This window comes from Plectropomus leopardus, chromosome 17, assembly GCF_008729295.1.
Source record: "Plectropomus leopardus isolate mb chromosome 17, YSFRI_Pleo_2.0, whole genome shotgun sequence".
Classification (NCBI taxonomy): Eukaryota; Metazoa; Chordata; class Actinopteri; order Perciformes; family Serranidae; genus Plectropomus; species Plectropomus leopardus.
Window position 1 is genome coordinate 15,342,783 of NC_056479.1, and position 27,892 is coordinate 15,370,674.

At 40.6% G+C, this 27,892-nt stretch overlaps 3 protein-coding genes across 3 annotated transcripts; 2 read left to right on the forward strand and 1 right to left on the reverse strand.

Moving 5' to 3' along the window:
* Positions 1–3,774: 3,774 nt before the first annotated feature.
* LOC121956240 (zinc finger protein 235) lies at positions 3,775–12,220 on the reverse strand. Its single transcript, XM_042504371.1, has 8 exons — positions 11,805–12,220; positions 11,596–11,671; positions 11,396–11,498; positions 7,681–8,347; positions 6,002–6,276; positions 4,843–4,979; positions 4,632–4,737; positions 3,775–4,546 (listed from the first exon to the last, which is right to left on the reverse strand). The coding sequence occupies exons 1-8, from the start codon at positions 12,101–12,103 to the stop codon at positions 3,933–3,935; spliced, it is 2,277 nt and encodes a 758-aa protein (XP_042360305.1). The 5' UTR covers positions 12,104–12,220; the 3' UTR covers positions 3,775–3,932.
* A 1,086-nt stretch (positions 12,221–13,306) lies between these two features.
* On the forward strand, positions 13,307–16,227 carry pgls (6-phosphogluconolactonase). Its single transcript, XM_042504812.1, has 6 exons — positions 13,307–13,369; positions 13,736–14,010; positions 14,091–14,198; positions 14,312–14,413; positions 15,128–15,268; positions 15,644–16,227. The coding sequence occupies exons 2-6, from the start codon at positions 13,747–13,749 to the stop codon at positions 15,788–15,790; spliced, it is 762 nt and encodes a 253-aa protein (XP_042360746.1). The 5' UTR covers positions 13,307–13,369; positions 13,736–13,746; the 3' UTR covers positions 15,791–16,227.
* A 707-nt stretch (positions 16,228–16,934) lies between these two features.
* On the forward strand, positions 16,935–26,929 carry colgalt1a (collagen beta(1-O)galactosyltransferase 1a). Its single transcript, XM_042504799.1, has 12 exons — positions 16,935–17,796; positions 21,399–21,509; positions 21,610–21,727; positions 22,302–22,436; positions 22,551–22,755; positions 22,910–23,029; positions 23,204–23,280; positions 23,410–23,516; positions 23,617–23,749; positions 23,829–23,956; positions 25,401–25,607; positions 25,707–26,929. The coding sequence occupies exons 1-12, from the start codon at positions 17,573–17,575 to the stop codon at positions 25,972–25,974; spliced, it is 1,833 nt and encodes a 610-aa protein (XP_042360733.1). The 5' UTR covers positions 16,935–17,572; the 3' UTR covers positions 25,975–26,929.
* Positions 26,930–27,892: the final 963 nt, after the last annotated feature.

A 27,892-nucleotide genomic window follows, 5' to 3' on the forward strand; every position in this document is an offset into this window, starting at 1 on the left:
TGCATCATCTGATACTTGTCACATTAGTGTAGGGGCATTTAATGCCATGTCTGTAATGACTTGTAGTCTGTACTGTAGTGCTTCTAAAGCAACATGTCCTGTTCTTGCCAATTTATTTAAGTGTCAAGCACATAGATGTTGTTTCTGTCCTTGTAATAAAGCACATGAATGTTCTTTTTATTAAACTTTTATTTAATAAAACTCCCTTTAAAGTGTATTTCTTTGTCTACACTATACTGAAGTTGCCTTGAAAGTCTTTACATCTTCAACTCTGACAATTTGAACAAAACACATCTGAAGGAGCTCCGTAAGGGGCACGCAGGTGGGAGTGGAAAAGGGGGAAGGAAAATAAACAGCACAAGATTTCTTTCCTGTGTGTGGACAATTCACTCAGTTGGGTCAGCATGGTCTGTTCAGGGGAATTATATGTATTATAAATGTACACTGAGCAGCCATAACATTAGACCCATTAACGGGTGAAGTGAATAATAAGTGAAGAATAAGTGAATAATCAAGGTGGAGGGCACGTACATCCAAAGTACTTTTACAGGTCAAACTAAGGCAAAAGAAGCCAATCTTATGTAAGAATGTACCGAATACAATGCAACAACAAAAAACACTAACCATCAAAAAATACGATTAGTATTTTTGGATGATCTGTGATATATTCTTGTAACCTTTGATGTGTTGCACTTAGTATATTGCACTTTTGATGTGTTGAATTCAGTATATTCTTGTGTAATATTGGTTTCTTTTCATGGAGGCATGTTCTGTCTGCCATGAGGGCCTGCCAGCTCTGCTCTGATTGGCCCAACCTGATTGTCTCAGCCTGAGAGTGGATTGTCTCTCAATCGAGCAGATCACGATCACCTGAGAGATGAATGTGTCTGTCTTCGCATTGCTTGCCCTGTGATGATGATTTAAAAACACCTGATGGAGATCTCTTGTTAGATCCAAACATTGCGCAATTCAAATTTACTGGGAGCTTTTAATATAGTGTGAGGATCTTTCGTTTGATTCTTCCCCCAGCAGGACAGAGCCACTGAAACTGCACAGGAAGGACCCGAGGAACGTGGAATGTGACACAGATGTCCTCTGTCCATGCCTCGACAGGTCAGTGGCGATCCATGGTGTCCTGTGGTTGGTGTCTTGAGTGTTAAGGGCAGATCCTGTGAGCGCTATAGGTTGTAAAGTGTAGCGCACTTGTTTCAACATGTCTCACAGATGCTCAATCAGACTGGGATCTGGGAAATTTGGAGGTCCGGTTGACTCATTGAGCTCTACGTCATGTTCCTTGGGTCATTCCTGAGCAGTTTTTGCACTGTGGCATGCTGCATTATATCAGGACCAGAGGTTTCCCAGTGAGCTGATCAATGTTATTCTCTCCACCTGTCAGTGGTTTTAACCCTCGTGTTGTCCTTGGGGTCATTTTGACCCAAATGAAATCTTTTGCCATCAAAATATGTTTTTTATACTTCTGTAAACAAGGTATATTGGCCCTAAATTCCAAAACTAAGGGGAAAATGTGTGGTGATGGGTTGGACTGAAGTAAGACTAAAGGTGTAACACAGAATTGATTGACAATTTATACAATATGCTTTAAATAACAGTCAAAACAGGGCGGGGACAGGACAAAAGCTGTATGGCAATCGGGACGACATTACGAGGGCTGATCTGCGTACGGGTGTAGATGCTGGTAACTGCTCTGTTCAGGTGTGATGACAGGTCAGTACACAATAAAATTATGTGATTTCTTGAACAGAAATTAACACAAAAAACAATGAAAAATTGGCTTGACTGTACATTGGCAACACAAATCATACAAACACATATAGTTACAGCAGTAACACCATTTAAACGTATTTAAATATTATGTAACAAACACATTTCATAACAGTCAAGTTTTTAAAGAGACAGACCTGCCCTCTTTTTGTTCAGTTAAATGCCAGCAAATTAGGCATAACGTGCGAAATACAGAGCAGAGGTGATGGTTGTGTAATGAAGCAAACAGAGGGAGTCGTTTTACTTCTACGCTGTAGTGAAGAGGTAGCTTCGAAGGTTTATGCTACATGTGTGCAAACGATGGAGCGCTTGTCCAAAGTATTTTGGCATTATTTGACAGAGGCCTTTTGTGGCATGAAACATGACACTGAGGTATGTTTTATATGTTACACCAACCATATGACAACATGCAATTGGTACACAGGGTTCCCACAGTCATGGAAAACCTGGAAAAGTCATAGAATTTCACAATCTCATTTCCCAGGCCTGGAGAAGTCATGGAAATTTATAAACTCCTTGAGTGTTTTGAAATAGTCATGGAATACTGTTTGTAATGAAATTGTCACAGTAATGTTCTGTGGATAACCTTCCATGTAATGTAATATAACGGCAAATTTATTTTCTGTAGCTAATGATGTCATGTAGCTTTAATATGTGTCAGTGCATGACATTTTGTTTACTATCACGTGTGTGTCCCGCCCAACATACTGTCTCTCCCTCCACGTATGCCTACTAGCTGTAATTATGTTATGTTAAGTGAAAGATAATGATGTAAAAGTATGATATAATGGGATAGTTTGGATATTTTGAAGTGGGGTTGTATGGGGTACTTATCCAAAGACTGCATGTTGCATACAGTAGATGTCAGTCAGCATGCCCCCAATTTGGAGAAGAAGGCCAAGAAATGTACTGCTGTGATTGGCATGCAGCAGCAAAACATATTTTAGCCCCCAAAAAAATGAATACCAGTTTAAGTGTATGCTATATTGAGAGTATTTTCAGCATTCAGCTGTTAACGGCTTTAGTTCCTCATCTGTGCTCTCAAAACTACAGACTCCACTGAGAAAAACAGTTAGCTGCTGGTCTACCGCTGCGTCAATCAGTTTGTTTGTGTTATTGTGTGACTTTGGTGAATCTGAGCTAACCACTTTAAACACCAAAGTTACACAAGAACACAAACAAACGAAGTGATTGAGGCAGCAGTGCACCAGCAGCTCTGTGGAGTCTGGCTTTGAAGAGACAGATATAGCGGCATCATTTTCCCGTTGGAAATCAGTCTGACAGCAAAGTTAGGCTGTGAAAATCAGTTTTGCATGCATTCTCTACTGATATTAATTTTTAGAGAAGGACTTTTTTTGTTAGAAGACCATGATACATTTTGTTGCTGACCTCTCCGCAGTAGTAGACTGCTTTGTTACCGTGTCAGACTCCAGTTTGCTGACTAACATCAACGCTATTTAATAAACGGTCTGTGGATAAGAAGCCCATGCAGCCCCACTTCAAAACAATCTGAACCATCCTTTTAACATTTAAGATCATCAATCAAAGTTTTCATACCCGTGGTATGTTTAACTTCTTCTTTTATTGTACTTCATTTTTGAGATAGAGCCAGTTCTACACTGAATAGTCATGGAAATTCCATTACGGGTCCTTAAAAGTCATGGAAAAGTTTTTGCAATCATGTCAGTGAAAATGTGTGGGAACCCTGGATACAACGGACGTATATTTTGCCATAGTTTCAATGAGCACCTCTAAACGGAAGCAGCAAACATGTCTCATCTGATCTGTGACACTCATCGATCAAGATGTGAAACTGACTTTTAAAGGCTTGTTGAGGGCGTCACAAATTTAACAATGAACCCGCCAACCAATCAAATAAACCCAACGCCGGCAATTCAAATCGTACACTCGGACAGATATTATCTGTTCCCTTGTTTGGCTGCGGCAACGTTACTATTAGCAATAAAGCTAAAAACACATCAAACAAACACATTTTTACAGCAGCACCATTAACAATAAGGCTGTAAAATAAGCCTTTCTTTAATATAGGTGGGGTGTTTCAAATCTACATTTTCCATCCACGTTTGAGTTTCCTATAGACATATTGGCACGCTGACCGCGTTTGTAGAAATTCTGATCATTATGGTCTGTCAGTTGAAACACTGGTGGTGATTTAAACCGTACTTGTATGCATAACATTTTCCACAATCCACACAGCTGTAAGGCTTTTCGCCGGTGTGAGTCCGAAGATGTATGTTCAGAGAGCTTTTCTGGGAGAAACTTTTGCCGCAGTCCGGACAGCTGTAAGGCTTCTCTCCGGAGTGCACGCGCTGGTGCAGCTTCAGGTATGTTTTCTGAGCAAACCGCTTCCCGCAAACCGAGCAGGTGAACGGCTTCTCACCGGAGTGTCGCCGTATGTGGACTTTTAAGCTGCTTAAATAGTTGAATATTTTCCCGCAGAATAAGCATTCAAAGCGTTTCGGTGTCTTCATGGGTCTCGGCTGGACGGTGAGTTCTTTGGTTGGGTTCATGTGGATAGTGTTGGTGTAGTCGGAGTATTCTGTGGTGGCCGAGGAAGAATTTGTGTTGTCCACCATTGTGCTTATTGTTGCATCATCTATCAGTTTGTCCATAATTGTTGTCTGCGTGTGTTGTTGTGTTTGAGCGTCAGCCGTCATGGGGAAGTTGTTTAATTCCGCTGAGTGAAGCTGCAGTTCATCGACGGACCTATGAAGCATGTTGCTGTCGTCAAAAATCCCAACAACTGTCAAATGAGAAGACACGCAGTTAAATCACAATAACTGTCCATTACAGTGATTTGTCTTCGTCAATGTTTAATCCAAACACACCTTTTCTGTTATCTGTGAGCCTCATCTGCTGACCGATCGGATGATCGTCATACGTCTCCTCTTTGACAAAGATGAGGTCAGGTTCTCTCTCCATTAAATCTATCCCCTGCCAAAAAAAAAAAACCACAACACAACACACAAACAGTCATCTCAGCTCAATGAGGAAATGATGCTTTGAAAAAAAAAACAAACTAGTTTATGACTCACTGACCTGTGGCCCCATGCTCATCATGGCAGCAGGCTCCACTGTCTCTTTTCTCTGAGGGGGGAGTTTATCGTCTCTCCACAGATCCATGCACCAGTCCTTCCCAAAAACTCCCTCGATAGCTGGAGCAGGCTGCTGCTGTTCTGGAAGAAGAAGCAGATGTGAAATGGTGACCTCTGCGGAGGAAATACACCAGTACCCCAAGATCAAGTGCCTGTATAGGACACTTAAATTTAATACTTTTTAGACCTTTTCAAGATGATTTTTAAAAATGAATTCTAAGACAGATTTTTGGACAAATTACCTTATTCTTGTTCAAGCATTGCAAGCCGAGTCTGGAGGTAAGTAGAATGTAATTGTGGTCATGTGCAGAGAGAAATATATATATATATATATAGTGATTAGAAGGAGTTAAGACCTAGTAGGGCTAGGCCTTCTGTAACGAAAACTAAACAACATTATTTATAAAGTTTAGATATTATTCAAGACATAAAATTAAAAAAAAAAAATCTGACACAATAAAGACATGGCAAAGACCTAAACACAAACTATAATCACAGAGCCGTACCCCTCTGCTAAACAGCCTCTTTCTGCATTAGAAAAGTACGTAGTTAAAACAACCAAAGAACTAATAGAACAACAACCAACTGTTAGGGAGAAGAAAACACAGACTTAGTCCCAAAGGTGAAGACAAAGATTTACTATTTACTATGTATTATTGTTACTAAACAACAACAACAATAATACAGACAGACAATCTTATAAAAACCTGCTCAGAATTCATCCAATTCACCCATTTTACACAAACTTCCTGCAGTTATTTGGTTTATTATTTGGGTTATTTGTACAGTTTATCAGTTGTTTATCAGCCTTTTTATAAATGTATGAATTCAATGCTTTTTAAGGATCTGCAGGGAGCCTACTTTTTGGTTGCCTTCGCTATATAAATACATTTGTCTTAAAATAGCAGTACTATACACAGTACTGTATATTTCCCCAAAGCCTTACAATCTAAATGTGTGGAGCTGATCTCCACTTTTGGACATAACTGACTTGTAGTCCACATTAAAGCTAACTAGCCTGATATGACAAACATCAAACAGTTTTGTCCTGCTGTGACAGACTGGAGACCAGGCTGTCTGTCCGTTTTTCGGCCTGTCCTGACCTGCAGGGTGTCTGCGGCTGACGCTGTTGACATGTGCGGGATATGTCTGCGCCTCCCTCGCTGCTCTCAGCTGGACCTCCAGTAGGTAGCACCTCTTCTTCAGCGCCTCATTCTCCGTCTTGTGCAGGGAGATCTCGGTGTGAAGGACGGAGGAGCATTCATCAGCCAGGTTTCCGATTTCAACCACAGCCGCCTTCGTTAGCTTGTCCAGGACGGCGGCTAGCTGCGCCCGAAAACTTCGGTTCGTCGTGTCGCACATCATCTCGACAGGGAGGCTTGATATTTAGATATTTTGGCAAGATTCCCACAGTGGAAGCGTTGCTACTAAATCAAATATGTTATACGGCGGAGCAGCAAGGCATTGTGGGAACACTGTGTGCTCGTGTGCCAATGTTTCCGAGGAGCACCTGAAGGCAGCACAGTATAAAAACAGACATGCTATTTTTGGAGTGAGACATTGAAACCTTTTTATGTTTTTATGGTATTCATGTAGATGAGTTTAGTCATATTAATAGTTTTGTGAATTTTATTTTTGATAACAAATTAGTTAAAGCTTTTGTAAATACAGCCTGGTAGTTTATTCACAAACGTGAATGTTTACTGCCCCTCAGAGGTCACAGAGGGGAACTGCAATGCTGCGTTGAATGTGTTGGTAACAGTTATTATCAGCATAACCGTTATCAACCCTTTAAAACCTGAGAAAATTGGTTTGATTTCTTACAAAAACATGGATAGAAAGCAGTGAGCAACCTAATGAGACATGGCCCAAACATTAGGAGGAAATTAGGGGGAAAAAATCCCTGAAAACAAGCAAAAAAGAAACATAAAAACAAAATCAAACAGGAAAATTAGCTCCCCAAACTAGATTTCTCCCATGGGTAGCTCTGCTGTAGTTCAACTTCCTCCTGGGTAAAGTAATTGGCAAGGTTTTGCTTTCAAAGTGGCTTCCCTCAAAGTGATTATCATCATGATCGTGCGTATTATTAGTATTGCTACAGCAGCAAGTCTAACCTGCTAGTTCTGTTTACACAAGAGTCAATGCAGACAAGATGGAACAGATAAATATAATACTTTTTTTTATTAAAATAAATGTAATTAGAGAAGTTGTCAGCCATATGTCAACAACATGTTGTCAGTAATCAGAAGTGTATGGAGATCAAATGATTTTGTTTTGACTGGTCATAAGTTTCAAGTAAAGTGCAAGTAACCCAAGACCTGAGTAAAGCAAGGCCAGTCTAAAGGCAGAACTCAAGTTCAACACATTGATTCAAAGCTTTGCACCACGTGTATCACACAATACCTTTAGATTTACTATACTCTATAATAAATGTATGATAGATTTCTCCTTTGTGTCACAGTGCTCCTGGTATGGATTCACAGTGCTCCCAGGGAGGATTCATCCCCTGTTGACTCCTGAGCAGCTCCGCTGGAGTAGTGCCTTGCTCATTGCATATTTTTGTTTTCTGGTCACTGATTCTTAACCCATTTTATAGCTTCTAGATTGCTGCAATATGTTCTGCTTTTTACTGATTAGTTAAGTCATATTATATATTGACACATAAAAGCAGGTGATACACACTCAAATCTGGTGCAAAGATAACTTTATTATGCACAAAATATTTCAAACAGCAGTGGTTGTTACATTTGACTGGCCATTTTAGGTGGTTCCATTTATGAACGTCCCACTAAATGTCGGCACACTAGATTCACTCCCGTACATGTTCAGACTAGGATCTAGATGTACTGCAAGGTGTTTTTTCAGGTTACAGTTCTTTGTGAAGCCTTTGCCACATTTGATACAAACAAAAGGTTTTTCTCCTGTGTGCGTGCGCTGATGCATATCAAGAGTACATTTCTGAATGAAGCCCTTTCCACAGATAGGGCAGCGGTAGGGCTTCTCCCCTGTGTGCGTGCGCTGGTGTGTGTACAAATGCCCCTTCTGTGCATATCTCTTTCCACACAGCGTGCACCTAAACGGTTTCTCTCCCGTGTGACTCCTCTGGTGTATTTCAAGCTGGCTGAAGCACCTGAAGCTCTTGCCGCACTGCAAGCAGCCAAACCTCTTGGCACCCGAGTTCCTCAAGTTGTGTAGCTTCATATTCCTGAGCACACTTAAGCTTTGAGAGGCAACATTTTGAGCCAAGCTTTTCCCAGCCACTAGGGTTGTGTGTGCAGGTGTAAGCTGCGGATTCCACTGTGTTTCTCTCCTGCCTGGTCCAGCGAGAGACGACTGGGTGCTCATGGTCACAAAGCTGTCGGTGAAGAGAGGCTGCTGACGCTCTGCGACCCCTTTGGGACGCTGCATCACTTCTGGACTCTCCTGCTTGTCTGTGAAAGCTTCCCTTCCTGTTGAAAGCATATGAACATGTTAAAATTAAGATATGATTGGCCCTAATTACCCTGATGAAGGCCACAAGCTTAATGCATTGATCTGACAATACATCTGTTGTTTACACTTCAACTGTTGCCGAGGGCTGTACCACTTAGTGAGATTAGTGGTTGACTGAGGTTTGTTGAGTGTAAATTCAGGGTTTTCCATCCTACGAAAGTGGCTCTCTTTTAACCATGAAAATCATTATGTCAGTACTGAAATCTGGATATTGGCTTTTATTTATTATGCGCAACACGAGTGGAACAACCTTCAGAAGCTCTTAAAATTAGCAGCACTAATCCCTTTCATCAATTTATATCTCTGCTGACTGACACAGAGCACAGTGAATGCATGTCTTTTTCTTGAGTTGAAATTGTCCCATGTGTTGATGTTTTGGAGTATTTATTGATGTATGCAGTAGCTATTCTGTGTTTTTAATGTGCAGTTTAGTATCTGCCGCACTTCTCATGTTTTGTTCATGCATATTGTAGTGTTAATTTGTAATGTAATCAGGGCGTCCTTAGGAAAGAGAGTTTGCTCTCAGCGGCCTTCCCTGTTTAAATAAAGGTTATAATAAAACATAATTATAACTTGGCTAGATCATAATGGTAACTTATGTTGTAAACTTAACTTGTTCCAAAGCAGGTTATGTTCTGAGTTTCAGCCTGAAATTGGATGAAAAGCACCTCTCACAGCTTCTTTGAGTAGCATCGCTCCAAAATCACTGTAAATATATGAGCCTTATAAATTATCAGATGAGAGAAAATGTTATAAACAGGCTTCATTTTATGCAACTTGTTGAGCCATAACGTCACATTGATGCCACCAAATGAAGCTTTGCAGTAACAGTAGCACTTACTGCCTTTTACACAGGTACCTACAGTAGACCACATCGGTGATGCTGAAAATCTGAGTGAGAATATTGTTTTAAATCACAAGGTTGTTGTTGCTCTCAGTGAACAGCTGAATGTAGTGTTTTCCACAATGAGTCTACAAGAAGCTTCTATAAAATCACAGGTAGCGATAGATCGTTTTCAGGTGTCAAATGCGTCATTTGACCCGTTTTATGTGAATAGTCTCAGAGCCTGAAGCAGAAAGCCTAAGTTAACAGAGACAGTTGATAACCACCTTCGTGGTACCTGAAATCTCTGACCGAGGCTGCGGGGTTTGTGGAGCCACCTCAGTCACAGCGAGCCTGGCGCTATTGAACTGGAACATCCTTTGAAAACATTATTTATAAACCACATATTATGATAAAAATAGTAGTTTGACACAAGAAAAATATTATACTGTCACTCAATTAGGTCTGAGCAATATATTGATATTATCAATACTGTCCTGTGAGACTAGATATTGTCTTAGATTTTTAACTGTCACAACGTCGTGACAGCTGCTTTTGCTTCAGCCTTGTGAGTCTGTGTGAGTGTGTGTGTGTGTGTGTGTCATTATGGCAAAATATGGGCCAGATGTCGACTCTTGTCGCAGGAACTACCATAAAGTCATGCTTGTAATTTACACTCTGTTATGTGCCATTAATCATTATGTCCACAATATCAATGATTAGCAAAAATCTCACTGTGTAAATATTTTGTGAAGGCACCAAAAGTTAACCTGTAATTCCACTGCAATATTGATATTGAGGTATTTGGTCAAGAATACTATATGTGATTTTCTTCATATCACCAAGCCCTACACTCAAGGTCAATTTTTTGATACAGAAAGGTACTCTCCTGAGTCAGAGTTTATTTTTTTGATCAATTTTTTAGTTAGTTTTGTGCAAAACTAAAATAACAATAAATCATATATGCATAGCCACATCTCACTGATATGTGCCCATACGCTTCCCAAATTTTCTACAATTCTACAATTTCATTTAGCAGACGCTTTTATCCAAAGCGACGTACAACACAAGCAAAAATTTAGACTTAAGGAAAAAACCCTTAGTAAGTGCAAAAAGTGCTTCAGGTGTGATTGGTCACAGGTATTGCCGTCTAGTGGCAGAAGAAGTACCGCACAGCCAACATACAACATCACACAACTTTGTCAGTGCTAGATAATCATTAGGTGCTGGGTATTGGACCTTCTGACTTAATTTACCCCAAAGGGCAAAGCGGAGAAGAGTCAGGTTAAGTGCCTAGGTGTTCCTGGAACAAATGAGTTTTCAATTGTCTCTTAAAAGTAGAAAGGGACTCAGCAGAACGCACAGAGTTTGGAAGTTTGTTCCACCATTAGGGAACAACAGAAGAGAAGAGTCTGGCTAGAGATTTAGAGCCGTGCTGGGCTGGAAGCACCAGGCATCTTTCGCATGCAGAGCGTAGTGGGCGAGAAGGAGAGTAGACCTGCATCAGGGATTCCAGGTAGGCTGGAAGCTGGCTCAATCCTTCTTCTGTCTAAGATTCAGTGCTTGTTTACTGAAGTTTCAGATTATACTCTCTTATAAACTAGGCTTGTAGTGAAATACCGCCCCTGTCTGGTTTCACTTGGGCAATCAATAGAGGGTGTGACCCGCGTCAGCTGACCTCACCTATTGTTGCAGAGAGAAACTGAAACTCAGTGCTAAGCACTTAACGACCCCCCCAGCACAAAAACAAACCCAAGCAAGATTTCACTTTACCTAAACTGGCTCAATCCTTCTTCTGTCTAAGATTTAGTGCTTGTTTGAAATTTTGCAGGTATTGATACTCCAGAAGAAAAGTTAACCTTTTGTCCAACCCTCCCCTCCTCTCCGCAACTGCTATAGAATAACCTGTAATGACCTGTACACATAAACCTGTAAGTTGTATAATTAAAATCTAAATAAATACATTAATTAACGACTTTAAAAAGAAAAAAAAACAACACAGAAATAAGTGCAACAAAAAGATGAATGATTACAAAAATAAATAAATAAAATCCTACTCATCTTACCCAGATAATAATAGTAATATGACATATATAAATATATATACAAATTCTGAGTCAGAATATGTATACATTTTAGTTATACACATTCCTGTACAACCAAACCTTTATGAAATACTCACTGTTTTCACTTGTCCTATCTTGTTCACAGTCTGTGTTGTCCACCTCTGGCGGCTCTTCCTTCACCACTATCAGTTCAGGCTGCTCTTTCTGAGAGTTTGAGAGCTGGTGATAAAATAGTGTATTAATTGCACATGTTACAAATGAAGGACACAGTAATAGTAGTAATATAGGGATATGATATGATTACTAAAGGACTCACTTCAGCTATGGCATGCTCTTCACCTTGATGATGATGCCACTCGGTGGAGGAACTTATGCTCTCCCATGGACTTTCACTAGGATGCAATAAACTTGGATTAATCACACAAGGCAGACTGACAGCAAAGAGACATAATTAATTTAATGGTGCCAGGACAAGACAAGCACACTACCTACCTACAGGCTACACACAGGAACCAACAAGCCTACCTTTTTATGACAGGTCTTGCCCTGTCAGGCTCCAGTATCCCGTCCTCTGAACCGTCCCTCACCGCTGCGCATGCTGCTGCTGCTGCGTCCTGCCGGCCTCCCTGCGCGATAAACAGCAGTTTCTCCATCAGCTGCAGTTTCTCTGTCAGGGAGGCGATTTCGTTCCGCCCTCGAGTTATCTCAATTTTAAGCATCTTCGACTCGATCTCGACCAGTTTGCTTATTTCCAGCACAGCTGTTTTGGATAACGCGTCCATGATGGACACGAGCTGTGTCTGGAAAGAGAAGACTGTCGACATGGTTTCTGTAGCTTTCTGCACACGCACGAGTTGTTGTCGCAGTCAAGAGGTCTTCCCAATGTTGACTGTAAAAAATGTAGTTACAATGTAATGCACGAGAGGAGCTGTGCGTGCATGCTCACGAGATACGCGTGAGTGTCTCTCCAAAACTCAGGTGGTTGACACGGACGCGGTATTTCCATCTGCCGGCTCGGAGGAAGCATAGCAACTAACTTTGAAGATAGTGGGGAAAATATTTATATAGGTGGAACTATTTACCTATATTTAAAGAGAAGTGCAAAAATATCAGAAACACTATAAGTTATTTTACTGTTCCTCCATCTAGGCCTAGATGTCATTAGTCATCCTTATTTAAAGATATAGAATGGGGAAAAAGCATGGGAAATGCGTGATAAATATAATAACTATAACTCTAAATAACGTATTTAGCAGAATGTATCTGACAAAGCTTGTGTTGAAAAGGTTCAAGTTCAAATTTTATGTTAAATGGAATTTTTGTGGGCTGTTGCCAAATTTCAGAAAAAGAAACTTAAGATAAATGTTGAAATAGATTTATTTGTTGTAATATACTATAGGCAAGATACGATTGAAAATAACAAATTGTAGGCTATATCATAGGCTTATAACCTTTTTATTTTATTTATTTATTTTTTGGAAAATTTCATATTTATAAGAAGGAATAGTGAGACACTAAACTTTGCTATACTTTATGACTTTTGGCAATATAGCAGGCATGTGTTTTCCCTTTAGTTTTTTGGCTTCTTATTCTATGTTTTTTTGTATTCAATAAAGAAAGTTAAGAAGAAGAAGAAGCACAGCAACAAAACTGCAATATCGAGTTCGCAAATATTCTGAGAGTTTTGATGAACTCCTGTTTTCATTTGTTAGTCGACAAGCTCAGCGTTTTATAGCCGGTGTTGTAGCTTCTTTGCCGTCAGCAGAGCCCTTTAGAGCGTGGATAACCCGCCCTACTCTCCCTCTGATTGGCTAATACCCGTTACCTTCATTGCTTTGATTGGTCAAATATTATGATAATCACGGTAAGCCAATCAGAGGCAGAGTAAAGCAGAGTAGGGCGGGTCATACCGTCACTACTTAGCAAACGCTCACATGAGCTAGCCACGGACTCCACTGACCAGAATGCAACGCCGTCTAAACACAGAATGTGATTGGCTGCTGGGAAAAAGATTTCAGGAAGTACTACTTCGAATTACATTTGCCGACTGAAAATCCTCCTCATGACAATCCGCTGTTGATTCCCACTGAGTAAGTGAGCTCCTTTCATTTTTGCCCAGAAATGTGTTGTTTAAGAGCTTAAATGTCAGATTTTAGTAAGATATAAAGAAATGAGGATCGCTTCTATGCATATTTTCGATACTTACCAATGCAATATCATGCAGAAGCAGCTGCAGTTTTTAGCTTAGAACTATCTTCACTTTCCTCTTTGCACCGTCCCAGCCTAATAACATTACACTATTAAGAATCAAGATTAGATTTAAGATAATTTCAGTCACACTATTTCAAAAGCAGCTTATTTGGATAATTGTTGGCACATCATGATGACTTGCAAAACGGTGTTGTCATTGACTTCCTTGTGTATTGCTCAAAACCTGTTTTTCTCTCTGTATTCAGACTGATCTCTCATGGCTGGCAGAAGAGTTGTGGTCTTTCCCTCCTCAGCCGAGCTTGGCCCGGTGCTGGCCCAGCTGGTGGCATCGAGGGCTGAGAAGGCCATCAGCTCTCATGGCAGGTTCACCCTGGGGCTCTCTGGAGGAAGCCTTGTGTCCATGCTCAGCAAAGAGCTGCCCGCCCTGCCTGACCTGGACTGCAGCAAGTGGGTGGTTGGATTCTGTGACGAGCGGCTTGTTTCCTTTGACGATCCTGAAAGCACCTACGGGCTTTACAAGGTGTTTGTTTGCATGTGTCATAGCTGCATTCATGTATGGTATTCTATGCGGTTAAATGTAACGCTTTGTTTCTTCTCCAGTGTCAGTTGTTTTCCAAGATCAACATCCCTGACAGTGGGATCTTAACCATTGACTCGTCTTTGCCAGTCAACGAGTGTGCTCAGGATTATACCCGCAAACTGAAGGAGGTGCAAACATCTTAACTGTTCTGTCATGTGTGCATTTTAATTCATTAAAGATGAAAGATTTTGCTGTTTTGCAGAACGTTGCAGTATTATGTTACTACTTTTCAAACATACAGGCATTCCCAGATGACGACTTCCCAGTGTTTGACCTGTTACTGCTGGGTATGGGACCAGATGGACACACCTGTTCCCTCTTTCCAGACCATCCTCTCCTTGAGGTGAGGACTATACTTTGATAAATTTAAAGCCAGAATGTAAAATATGCCTGTGAGTCTGTCAAAGTTTTGTCTTGAGTGCAGAAAGACTCTCTAATTCTCCATCGCACATATCGCAGACTTACAACCCCAATTCCACAAAAGTTGGGAAGCTGTGTAAAAACGTAAATAAGAACAGAATGCAATGATTTGCAAAAGTGAGAGCTACATATCAACAACATCCAGCAATGCCGCCTATTCCTCTGGACCTTAAAACATAATTCTATATCTAGATGTTGGACCGTGTTGGATAGTGTTTCTGTAAATCATACCCTCAGTTGTAGAAATATGGATCTTTTTTTCGCAGTGGGCATATGAAACACATTATTTAATTTAATTCTGGCAGCCCTGCTAATTAAGCTTTGGAAGCATGTTGGCATTTCCTCTTTGATGTGGTTCCTGATTTGCTTGTCTAAAAAAAACAATATGTGTTTAGCCTGCTCTTTTCAAGACACTCCCCTGACTATGTATAGATCATTGATAGGTTTTGTTTTAAGCTCAACTCTGTGGTTTGCACTGTCATCCCTTTTTTTGTGACATTTCTCTGTGGCTATCTGCCTCATTTTACATGACATTCACAGCATAGTATTGGTCTGTAGTTCTCATAGTTACAATTTTTTGGCTACTGTACACATTACACATGATAAATGGATGGGTTTGGATGCACCCTATATTCAGGAAACAAAGAAGATTGTGGCCCCCATCAGCGACTCTCCCAAACCACCGCCTCAGCGAGTGACTATGACCCTTCCAGTGGTGAACTCTGCACGCTGTGTGGTTTTTGTATCAACTGGAGGAAGCAAAGCACCGGTTCTGAAGGTAATATTTACTGTCGTGCACTGAACACATTTCATATTCCTCATCTTTGAATCCTCCTGTTTCCCATGCACAATAAATCACCCTTGACTGCAGTGCAGGTTTACAAAAACCATTGAATATGGGATGGAGAAATGATTGATGCAGCAGCTTCAGCTGTTACAGTCGGGGGGATGGTAGAAAACCATGACAGGACTAAACATAAACCAAGAAAGTGAAAAGAACATGAACCTAAGCACAAATTTATGACCCAAAAATCAATAAAATAATCAACAGATCAAGAGTTTTTATTTTCCAAATAAACCCAGCATAAATATGCATCTGCTGAGTTATGTAACAGTGTTGCTGTATTGTGACACAGTGACCATTTTCTTGCAGGAAGTGTTGGAGGGCAGAGAGGGTCCAGCATTTCCAGCGGCCCGCGTCGCCCCGACTAACGGCGAGCTGTTCTGGCTTGTTGATGACCCCGCAGCTACCTCCTTAACTATTCAGGTAGAGAGGTTAAGCTCTGGGGCCAAACTGTAGAGCTTTCCATCTTCTGAATGACAGCAGGAAGTAAACACTGGTGTGAAAGCTAAATGAGGAAACTGGAACATACTGCAGAACATTCCTACTCTGGAAGTTTACTTAGTTTATGTAAGTGAGATTGTGAGGTAGGATGTGGAGATGAATAGAAAGACTCAGGACAGAGTTTTAATTTGCAGTGTAAGATTTAGCACTTATTGGACTTTGTGGTCACTGCGTGTGTGTGTGTGTGTCAGGTTTGGTTTTATTCAGTAAGGTTTAAAAAAAAAAAAAGGGGTTTCTTATTGTCATTTTGGCCGTTTGTCTGACCTTCACATCCAGAATAATGTACAGTATGTGCAGAGTTTGACACTTAAAACATGCAGCTCACATGACTGTCTGCAGATATCAGTGGAATGGGAGATGTCTTGCACAGAATACAGAAATACAGAAAATAAGTGGAGATAATTTTAGGATTTTTGTGGAAAACTTGTATTAGAAAAAAAATCAGGATTGAAAGTATGTATCAAAGGTGTAGTGCGTAGGGTTTAGTGGCATCCGGCTGTGAGGTTGCAGAGCTGAAACTTCTCCTGTGCGCCCAAGCGTGAAGGACAGGGTTGTCCAAACTTTTTGAATGGGACCAGATTTAATAATGTGAAAATACCTGCGAGCCAGCTCCGTCTGGCGTCGTATGGGTTATTTGAAGGGAAAAAAATCACATACAAATGAGACAAACGCAACTGTTTCATCTCTAAGTGGAATAGTATTCAACTTTCCACCAGCTGTCGACTTTATACCTCTTTGCCACGGACATGTCTGTTACCTTGCCAGAAGTATTTGGTGTTAGGTAGCCTATAAAATTTAACTTTATGATTGTTCTGCCATTGTCAGGTGCATGAAAATGCATGAAAAGTGATCTTTTGCTTGATTAACCAGTATTGTGTTGATCATATAGTATATCTTGAAAGACAAGCCAAGGCCTGCTTAAAATCGGTTTGAGGGCCACAGTTGGCCCCTGGGCCAGTCTTTGGTTTGTCCGTTCTAGGCTACCGTAGAAACAACATGGTGGACCCAGAGGGAGAGAACCTGCTTCCTATGTAGATATAAACAGCTCATTCCAAGGTAACAAAAACATGGTGATTCTTATTTTCAGGTCATTAAATATAAATAAACTAATGAAAACATAGTTATGAATATTATATGCAATTTCTGCCAATAGATGCCCCTAAATCTTACACACTAGAGCTTTAAAATATGTCTGGATGAGAGCTTTGAAGTAATATTTTAATGGCTTCAAATGTTAAGAAATAGGATATCCATGAAACATAAAACAGTCCACTAATTTGACAAAGTTACAACATTAATAAACTGTAAAAAAAAAAAAAAAAAAAGCTGTGTTTGTCCTGATGCTCAGCAGTGAGTTGCCTTCACACTCTTTGTAAAAATATCCAAAAATAAAGTCACCTTTGCTACTGAAAAAAAGTTTTAATTTGTAACATCTTACAGCCACCAATAACACTTACTTTCATTGGAAAAATAAAAAATAAAATTTGCCATTTGTATTCTCTGTGCAGCCTTGCTAACTAGTCCATCCCCTTTAAGATCATAGCGCACGCCACCCCTTTAAATCTCAACTTTGCAGTGTTGTCACATTAGGAGCTGCTGCTGCTGCACAGATTTTTCTTCTGTCATGAAAAACTAAACGGACAACTAATCTATAACTACGTGTCTCATCAGGAGCAACAGCCACCACCTGCCTAAATTTGTTATTTTTTTAAATATATTTCTGTATTTATTGTCGCAATGCACGGGCTCGCCTGCCTCCCCGCCGCCCTGCTCCTCCTGCTGCTGTCCGGCTGCTCCCCTGCTCGGGGTTATTTCGCGGAGGAGCGCTGGAGCCCCGAGTCTCCGCTGCTCGCTCCCCGGGTCCTCCTCGCCCTCATCTGCAGGAACTCCGAGCACTCTTTGCCGTATTTCCTCGGCGCTATCGAGCGCCTCAACTATCCCAAGGAACGTATGGCTTTGTGGTAAGTCGATACGAGGACATTTGATCGGAAGCTAGTAAGCAGCTAATAATAAAGTTATCATCCATGTTGCTAGCTAAGGTCGAAAAAAATATTTTTTTTTTTTACCAAATGTTTATTTCAAAAAGTAACCATTTGCATTTAAAAAAAAAAAGGGTGCGTTGCTGATTGTTCGGCGCAGTTTTGGGGAGTAAAAATGGGCTGGACCCGCTGGTGTGACAGGGTACTAATGGTAACAGTGTAGCCTAGTTTGGGTTAAAAATGAGAGCAAATAAAAGCATGCATGAAAACAACAAGGAGCTACTGCTGACTTGAGACCGTAAATGAGCCTTAAAGCACCAATGCAGCCACTGTTATGCAGAGGTGAGCCAGCTGACCACTACCCATCACAGGGGCCATGCATTGATCTGTATACGTGGAGGGGAGGGGACTGATGTGGCCACGAGGGGAGCTACATCATTTCCTAACAAAATCACTTTTTGTTGAGTTTGCACTCTGCATTAATACACATGCAAACATTCATTATCCTCCAGTCTTCATCTCCTCCACCCCATATCACCTCCTGACTACCAATTAGCCCTCTGATTTACTAGTGGAGTGATTGACTCTTAATTGGCCAGATGTGTTTTGTAGCTCAGTGAAGGTTAAGCTCTATGAGTCCCATCTGTGAGGAGGGTTTTGTTGGCATGTAGCCACTGATAAACGACTTAAATATTCTCCTCCAGTATTTACTATAATAAAGAACCTACTGATCAGTGACTTTACCACATTATCAATTAGCACTCTTAAAGGGACACTTCAGCCCCCCCCCCCCCAAAAAATAAATAAAAAGCACATTTTTTTCTTTTGACCATAGTACTATTTACTCAGCCTGGATTGTTTTGGTGTGAGCTGAAGAGTATTGGAGATATCGGCCGTAAAGATGACTGTCTTCTCTCCATTAAAATTGAACTAGATGGTACTTGGCTTGTGGTGCTCAAAGTGCCAAAAAACACATCTCAAAAACTCAACAGCAATGTCTCTTTCAAGAAATCATGACCCAGTTACTCAAAGTAATCCACAGAGCTTGTTGCAAGCAGTTTAATGTAGGAACTATTTTCTTCCTAACAAACTACACCTGCTAATTGCATCATCATGCAAAAAGAAGCTTGAGCCAGCTAACTTTACAGCTCAGCCCAGGACCACGCCATTAATGTTTACATATCGTGCTGTCACGAGCACCAGCCTCTCGTCCATGAATAGTCACACGTACTTATGCAGCATGGTATGGTTGGTGGGTGTAGTTAGGCAGAGAGAAAATAGTTCCATTATCACACTGCTCTGCAGATTACCTTGAATAATGGGGTCATGATTTCTTGAAAGAAACATGGCTTTTGAGTTATTCAAATTTATTTTTTGGATGCTTTGTGCACCACAAGCCTAGTGTCATCTATTCCATTATATTCAAGAAAAGGCAGATATCTCTGTGACTGATATCTCCAACACTCAGCACCTCACACCAAAACAATATAGACAAACATATAGAAATACAATATAGAAAAACATTTTGATTTTGGTGTGAACTGTCTCTTTAAGTACATTTTATGTAACTCATCCTTCATTATGGAGTTCTAAGAAAAGCATGGCATGAGACAATTTGCCTATTTGTGCAGAAACAGGGCAATCTTGAATATTAGCACTGCACGCTAAGAAATTATGGAAACTAAAAACCTAGCTGTATTATGCCCTTTTATGGCTCACTAATGTGTTTCTGGCTGCCATTTTCCAGACCTAAAATAGTTGCGCCTTATCTGTCACTTGTGAAAAACTTTCATTCTAAGGCAATTATCTTGTGGGATGTGCAAATAGATGTTATAGAGCGTTTAAATATGTGTCTTCCATGCTCGGGCAGAGTTGAGAGAAGTGAAAGGGAGGTGTTTCCCACATAATAACTAAACAACATGCTCCAACAGCCCACCCGCACTTATGCCCGCAGAGCTCAGAGCAGTTTTCAGGACTGCCCGGAGCACTCTGAGAGGTATGCTCTTCACTCACCAACTTGAAACTTGAAGTTTATTCTCCTGCCGCCCCTTTATGAAGAGGCTTTTATATGAGTGGAATTGTTTGATTGCTCCTTTTTTGTTTGGAAGTCATAAAACTCTTCTGTAAATACGGTTGAGGTAAGGACAGCGCTGTGTTGACATGTTCTGCAAGCACATAAAGTTACATCTGTAAAATGCAAACAGCTGTGCTGTGCTGTAAACACTTCACACTGTATGCTCTCTGCTGAAGCTTTCTGTAGCTGCATGTGAGCATGCCAAAGCCTCGGAATCAGAATCGACCAAAGTGTCATTTAAATCTTTGGTGTCTGCAATTAGCCCTGCATTTCTGCTCTAAAGGAGCAATGATGGAGTCAGTGTAGGCTGAACACCACCTGTAGATGTATGTTTAGAGCACCATAGTAACATGTTTGGAAAACTATGCTTATTACAAATATTTATTTGAGCTGAACACGAAACGGGAGGGTCCAAGTTTGAGAATTTGCACGGATGGACAGCAGGGGTGGTTTAGCAAGGAGCTGCTGTGTTCTCACAGATTCATGAGAAGTCTCTCCAGAGGATCCAGCTTGGCTGCCGTTCCTCTGAGCAGGATATAAACTCAGCTGAAGTGCAGCTGTGCTTTTAGCATAACCAAAGGCCAACCTAATACACTACTATTCAGGCTGATGTAACGGCTCCAAGATTAACATGTGGCTTGGTTTCATTCCTCTGCAGAATTAGATCAAACATGCAAGCTGCCTAATATTGACATTTGTTTCGCACATGGCTTCAGCCAGTTTGAATAATTTCCTTCTGTCCTAGATAGACAGATAAACAGATGAGCAGCAGCAGGTTATGAAGGCATTGCACAGGAGCAGTAAAAACACAGAGATACACATATCACACTAGACAAGAGAAATATATATATCAGTTTCAATAGAAAAAATAATGATGTACTGTATATCATAATAGATCCATAGTTATAGAAAATAATTACATTCTAGGAGTATACTATAATAAACTATAAATACATGAAAATGCAGAAAACGAAAATATAGAATTATATCCACAAGATAAAATATTAGTGGTATATAGATTATACATACATGCAAATTTGATGAACTTTCAAGAATGCATTAAGGTAGATGTGTAAATTTGCCATATGCAAGATCATCGAGGAGCAAAACAGAGTGGACAACTATAAAGCTGACAATTCTCTATTAGATAAAAGTGAGGTGTTGTACAGTTATTGCTAAGCCTTGCAAAAAAAAGTTTCATTTCTATAATGCTGCTGTTGTTTCTCTCTATACCTCCTTAATTCTTCATTCTTGTAAGTGTGTTATGCTTCCCCAAATAACATCAGCTAGACATTCAGTGTTTTTGTTTTGTGACGCCAGTATCACTAACACCAGTGTCAGTTCCCAGAGCTGCAGACAAAGAGCTTCCTCAAAGTGAACACTGGGCTATTGTTACTTGAGATGTGATATTGTCTTTTTCAACTCTCGTCTCAGCTCGGTTGTTGATAATGTTCAACCTCCCTCTGATGTTGAGTAATTTTAATCATTTGCTTTTGCTGCACATTTACAGGGTAGCAACTGATCACAACAAGGACAACACCACAGTTATTCTGCGTGACTGGCTCGTCAAGATGCAGAACCTTTATCATTATGTGGAGTGGAGGCCGAAAGAGGAACCAGAGTTAGTTATTCAATACAATCTCTGTTGAAATGTTGTTTTTTTTAAAAAAAAAAAAAAAAAACAGCTCACAGAGTCTGATTAGTATAAATGTCTCTTGCAGAGGTTATCTAGATGAAGATGGTCCGAAGCATTGGACAGACCTGCGTTATGAGCATGTTATGAAGCTTCGACAAGTGGCACTGGAGTCAGCTCGTGAGATGTGGGCGGACTACTTTATGGTAGGTCAACAAAGCTACTCTTTTAAGGCACAAAAGAAAGCACAATAACTGACAAGTTTTAAACACTGAGCCAATGCCTGGAGCCAGATCTATATTGTTCATAACAGCAGCAGAAGGATAAGTACAGAGTCAAATCCACAGTGGTCATTTAAGCACCAGGATGGATGGTAAAAATTGACCCAGTTATATATTCTGTCTCTTATGGTTAAATCTGGTCTGGTTCCTGTGGATCCATAAACTGACACAAGTTTGCCCCGACATGAACCTTATTTTGAAACACAGCACGTTTCTATTTGTATTCCCTTGCTCAGCCCACGTTGTCTATCTTCAGTGGGGTATAATTTTGAACCAAAGCACATCCAGAATTGCAATAATTTTGTGCTACAATTTTTGGGAAACTCTTCTCCCCTAAAAACAGATTTGAAATAAATAGTCTGTTTGTTGTTTTTTTTTTTTTTTTTACTATCTCAGTTTTAGTGCTCCATTTAACCCTTAAGAACTGTTTTTTGAGTCAGTTTATGGTGCACAGTATTCAGAAGTATATTTTACAGTTATTCTCATTCTCCTTGTGTAGTTGGTGGACTGTGATAACCTCCTCACCAATCCCGATGTGCTCTGGAAGCTCATGAAGGAGAATAAGACCATCATTGCTCCAATGCTTGAATCGCGTGCAGCCTATTCAAACTTCTGGTGTGGAATGACCTCCCAGGTACTGTGCAGACATTTGGGCGCACATGCTTGCATGTGTTAAGGGTTTGTCTAATGGTGTGTTTGATTTAATGAATGCTCTTAACTCAGATTTTAATTAACTCATCTTCCTCAGGGTTACTATAAGCGCACCCCTGCCTACATACCCATGAGAAAACAGTTGCGCAAGGGCTGTTTTGCAGTTCCCATGGTACACTCCACCTTCCTGATAGACCTCAGGAAAGAGGCGTCCAGGCAGCTGGCCTTTCACCCTCCACACCCAGAATACAGCTGGGCTTTTGATGACATCATTGTGTTTGCGTTCTCTGCTCGGATGGCAGGTATTTTACAGTTCAACGCTTAAATCTGTACATTTAGTTTTAAAAAGCAATACCTCACCCACAAAATGAACATTTTTGAAGTGAAATATTTTAACGTTTTCAAGCTGATAGTTGTGACTTAAAAAAAAACATGTGCATCGTCTGCTCTCCACAGATGTTCAAATGTTTGTGTGTAATAAAGAGACCTACGGTTACTTACCTGTGCCACTGCGATCCCACAATACTTTGCAAGATGAAACTGAAAGTTTCTTGCACTCCCTCCTGGAGGTTAATGGTGAGTAGCTTGCATTCAGACTTGACGGCTTTGCTTTTGCATCTAACTTCCTTTTTCCATGGGCTTGAAGTCTGTATTCTACTTACTGCTGCTTTATCTAATGACACCTATCAGCATGAGTTTCTATATACAATTCATACCATTTATGCATCCATCTTCCCTTTCACTGTGTAGTGCGAAATCCCCCAATGATGCCCTCCAAACACATACCTGTTCCTAGAAAACAACCCGATAAACTGGGCTTTGATGAGGTGAGTATGGAGTGATGTGAAGATGGGATTTGCAAAAATGGTCCTCTATCCACTTCTGTGCTAAATGCCTCCCCCTGCTGTTACAAATCTGTAATGGCATTGACTGGCTCCACTGTTGCCCATGTGCAGGTGTTCATGATAAATCTGCAGAGGCGAACAGACCGCCGAGATCGCATGCTGAGGACATTATATGAGCAGGAGATTAGTTGTAAGGTCATTGCAGCCGTAGATGGAAAGTAAGTTCATGCTGATTAATGATGATTTCACAATTATTTAGTACTTAGTCCGCATGTCCACCCTTTCTCTTTTATCACATTTGTTCTTGTAATATTTCAGAGCGATGAATATCAGTGAAATTCATACTATGGGCATCCACATGCTCCCTGGATACAGTGACCCCTATCATGGTCGCCCGCTGACAAAGGGAGAACTGGGATGTTTCCTCTCCCATTATAACATCTGGAAAGAGGTGAACCCCAGAAGCCAAGAATTTAAAGGTTTGTGAACCAGACAGACAGGTGAATGATGATGACTCTGTCTTTCCTTAGATTGTGGAGCGAGGCCTGGAGACCTCACTGGTGATTGAAGATGACCTGCGCTTTGAGGTCTTTTTCAAGCGACGCTTGATGAACTTGATGAGGGAGGTGGAGGAAGAAGGACTGGACTGGGATCTTATGTGAGTTTATTCTTCCTTCACATTTGTTTGATATTATCGTGATTTTCCTCCAGCTGGAGATGTACTTGTTTTAACCGTGCATTTGTGTAGACAACCAGCTTCATCGTGAACAGAGTCGTTCATGTATCTGTCTACCAGAGAACTCAGGCTGTATAGAAGTTCACCTTGTCCAACGGCACCCACAAAAAGCACCATCAACACTTGCAAAAGAGATATAAGAGCCTGAATTTAGCACAGTTGCCTCTTTTTCAACACAGAGCTGAAAGAGAGGCAACTGGGAACGTCTGCACCTACATCATAGTAAAGAGGTTACTCTTCAGATTCATATCCACTTTATTATTGCATCTTATCATATTAAAAATACAAAAAGAGCAAAATTCTTGCCCACTTGATCAGCACAATGATGTCCCACAAAATCCAATGCTATTGTGGATATATTTTAAAGTGCATTACCAAAGTGTGTTAAAGTACATCGTAATTACACTGAAAGCCATATTAGAATAAATAATATTCCATAAAATATTTAATATGGTTAATTCTGAGATTATAGCAAAAGAAGCAGCAGTGGCACCATTGCAGATGGTATGCACCTTGTGTATTGTCTACAAAACATCAAATCAAGGGCATGGTAACCACACTGTCCCTACCATTTATGTGCATCATGCATCTTGCGTGTGTGGTGTGATGTGTGGCTCGCTCTGATCGTGGTCTTGGTTTTGCCGTTGCTGTGCTCCTGTCTGAAGCTACGCCTGTGTTGTGGGTCCTGATCGCACAGATCCTGTGATCATGCTTGATGCAACCTTCTATCTCCATTATTATGCGTCACGCCTCCACTATTAAATTACGCATGGCGCTTTTATCAACGGCCACAATATTTGCACATAACATAACATGCTATCATAGAGCGCATTTAGTAGTTTTACAACTATCACTATTGTAATACAACATGCATTCATTGCCATTATTGCTGTGCATTTCTCCCCCTCTCTCCCTCTCTCTTCCCCTCTGTCTTTCTCTTTACTTTTTGTCATTATTGTAATTCAACTCTTATTTACGACATCTATTGCACGTCTGTCCATCCTGGAAGAGGGATCCCTTATCATCCTCTGCCGCGCTTCCTGAGGTTTCTTCCATTTATATCCCCCCGTTTTAGGAGTTCTTTTCAGGAGTTTTTTCATAGGCGATGTGAGGGTCTAAGGGCAGAGGAATGTCGTAAGCTGTAAAGCCCTCTGAGGCAAACGGTGTTTGGTGATAATGGGCTTTATGAATAAAATTGACTTGACTTGTTTTGACTTAATATCTGAGGATGTGCACAACCAGAGCTCCAAGTGGACGGATGGATACAATAGGCAGCCACCATGCTCACACATAGTCAAAAGCAAGTTTATCTCTGGCTTAAGTCTGTTATTGGTTCTTAATCCTCTTTTGTATTTCTTTCTTTCAGTTATATTGGTCGGAAGAGAATGCAAGTGGATCACCCAGAGAAAGCAGTGCCTAATATACACAACTTAGTGGAGGCAGATTATTCATACTGGACACTAGGATATATGATGTCATTACAAGGTGCAGAGAAGCTTTTGAAAGCAGAACCACTAAGTAAGATTTTGCCAGTGGACGAGTTCCTTCCCATCATGTACGATAAACACCCAGTGTAAGTGTTCTCTGCCCAGTACAAGTACACACACTCGATATGTGTCTGTCCGGGAGTGTTGTGTTTTTGTTATTCTTGACTTTTCCTTCTGCTTTACAGGACTGATTATATGGATCAGTTTGAAAACAGGGACCTGAAGGCATTTTCAGCAGAGCCTCTCCTAGTGTATCCAACTCACTACACGGGCGACGACGGCTACATCAGCGACACTGAGACATCCACAGTGTGGGACAATGAAAAGGTTCGTACAGACTGGGACAGAGCGCGCTCGGGAAAAACTAGAGAGCAGGCTGAGATCAGCACTGAGGCCCAGAACTCAGATGTGCTCCAGTCGCCTCTGGACAGCACAGCGCGGGACGAGCTATGAGTGGAACTGAATGAGAGCCTTGCAAAAAAAAGTTTTACACACCACCTTAGTTTTTAAAAATCGTGTTTCCTCTTTGATACTTTTTATTTGGCATCACAGCCGGGATGTTACATCAGAGTTTGCAGAGAGATTTAATTCATCCTGATGTGACAAGTTAAAAAGGGATCAGGTGCTTCTTTTCTGTCCTGTTGTCTGTTTGTAGTTTTTACTTTATAAAGGCACTAGACTTGCCATTTGGAATGGCATTTGCAGTACCCAACTTCTGTCTGTCATACAGAAATGAACCTATATATGAGCAGAGAATGCAATCAGACTGTTACATTTCAACCATTGGGCAGTTGACTTTGTCCTAATTTGACATTACACTGTGAAATGCTTTTTTTATAAGTATCTCAAGACTATAAATAATTTGGGATGTAACCACAGAGTGTCACTGAGCAGAATCAAGTCCTTTGCAGACATTTATGTCTTTAATCAGCCGTGAGTCATCCTAAATTCTTCGGTCCAAGAGGAGAAACATCTGCACGTCTTTTGCTTTGATCGTTAGCTTTTTAAACTTCACACTGCTGTTTTAAACAATCATTATCCAAAACCAGAGATGCTTGTTGGTAGCAGAGTGTCACCAAAGCAACAAAACACACAAGCAATAGTTGCAGTTAACTCAGAATCATGGATTTACAGTCTTACTGTAGCGTTTATACATTACTAATGTGTCCCTTGTCGTCACTTTGGGATCGTTTCCAGACCAATGCCGCCAACACGTTGTTAACATGGTTATAAAGGGGACAAACCACTGTACACGCCTCAAACTTGGTAGTTTGGGAGGAACATGGTTATAAACGCCCTTTAAGTTTCCACAAAAAGAACCCACCCAACCACAGCACAAAAAAGACCCTGCCTCTGAATCGTTCTCAATTAAACTAGAATTTGAGTATTTGGGGGGAGCAAAACTTGATTAAAAAAAAAAAAGAAAAGACCCCTGCAAAAGAGAACATGTTTTTATTATTTTGCAGATTATTTATTCTGTCACATGGCAACACTAAACTCTCAGCTGTTCACCCAAGGATCTTGCACAAAAAATGTTAGTGGTACATTGTGTTAACAATAAATAAATTGTTTTATTTTTAAAAGTAAGTCGAATTTGTGATTACTGTAACCAATTTTATGTTGGTAATGCTGTAGCCAGTTATGAGGATAGTGTGACCACTACTTTTTGGGATCCCATTTACACCTCATGTGTTTATTGCATTTATACCTGGTTCACTGGCGTATGTGAGGAGTCAGCAACCTTTAAAATCAGAAGTGCCATTTTTGGCTGGTGATAGTTGTGGCCAGAGGCATTATGGGGTTTTTTTTGGCCTTTTTGTGCCTTTAATGGATAGGAAAGCTGTAGCGTGAAAAGGGGAAAGAGAGAGAGGGGGTGATGTGTAGCAAACGGCGGAGGCCAGAATTGAACCCGCAGCCACTGTGGCGAGGATTCAACCGCTGCTCATGGGGCGCACACAAATGTCTATATAGGATAAAATGGTTACATTTTATATACAAAAGGTCATATTCACTGTGACATCATTATGTTTTCTTATTCGACGTTCGGTCAGATACTGAAATGGTGACACTAATCTTGGATGTCCTTATTGAAACTGTGCTGATTGTTTAGCTTTTCTGTGCTGCCGTGTTAAAAATGTGTGTGAGCATCCGTGCTTTAGAATTTGTAGCTCCTTTGCAGCAACATCCATATTTGAAGCATTATCTGTTGTCATGGCTACATATGAGTGTGGACATACCTGAATGTAAACTGTAACTGCGGCTGCACTCGTTGGCAGTAATTCTAGTTTGGATATTAAATTCATTGCTAGCCTAGCTAGGGAGACAAAAGGCAAAAAAATGGCTCACACACTGCAGGGCTCCAGTTAGCACT

What these genes read in the sequence shown, in the direction of transcription:
- colgalt1a (XM_042504799.1), top strand. Translation starts at nt 17,573, where the DNA reads ATGCACGGGCTCGCCTGCCTCCCCGCCGCCCTGCTCCTCCTGCTGCTG. An exon ending in TGTGGGCGGACTACTTTATG is followed by an intron (nt 21,728 to 22,301) that starts GTAGGTCAACAA and finishes CTCCTTGTGTAG; the next exon opens with TTGGTGGACTGTGATAACCT. An exon ending in ATTGCAGCCGTAGATGGAAA is followed by an intron (nt 23,517 to 23,616) that starts GTAAGTTCATGC and finishes GTAATATTTCAG; the next exon opens with AGCGATGAATATCAGTGAAA.
- LOC121956240 (XM_042504371.1), bottom strand. Translation starts at nt 12,103, where the DNA reads ATGTCGACAGTCTTCTCTTTCCAGACACAGCTCGTGTCCATCATGGAC. An exon ending in GTGCCGACATTTAGTGGGAC is followed by an intron (nt 6,277 to 7,680) that starts GTTCATAAATGG and finishes CTAAATATCAAG; the next exon opens with CCTCCCTGTCGAGATGATGT. An exon ending in TGATGAGCATGGGGCCACAG is followed by an intron (nt 4,738 to 4,842) that starts GTCAGTGAGTCA and finishes TTTTTTTGGCAG; the next exon opens with GGGATAGATTTAATGGAGAG.
- pgls (XM_042504812.1), top strand. Translation starts at nt 13,747, where the DNA reads ATGGCTGGCAGAAGAGTTGTGGTCTTTCCCTCCTCAGCCGAGCTTGGC. An exon ending in CAGACCATCCTCTCCTTGAG is followed by an intron (nt 14,414 to 15,127) that starts GTGAGGACTATA and finishes CCCTATATTCAG; the next exon opens with GAAACAAAGAAGATTGTGGC. An exon ending in GCAAAGCACCGGTTCTGAAG is followed by an intron (nt 15,269 to 15,643) that starts GTAATATTTACT and finishes ATTTTCTTGCAG; the next exon opens with GAAGTGTTGGAGGGCAGAGA.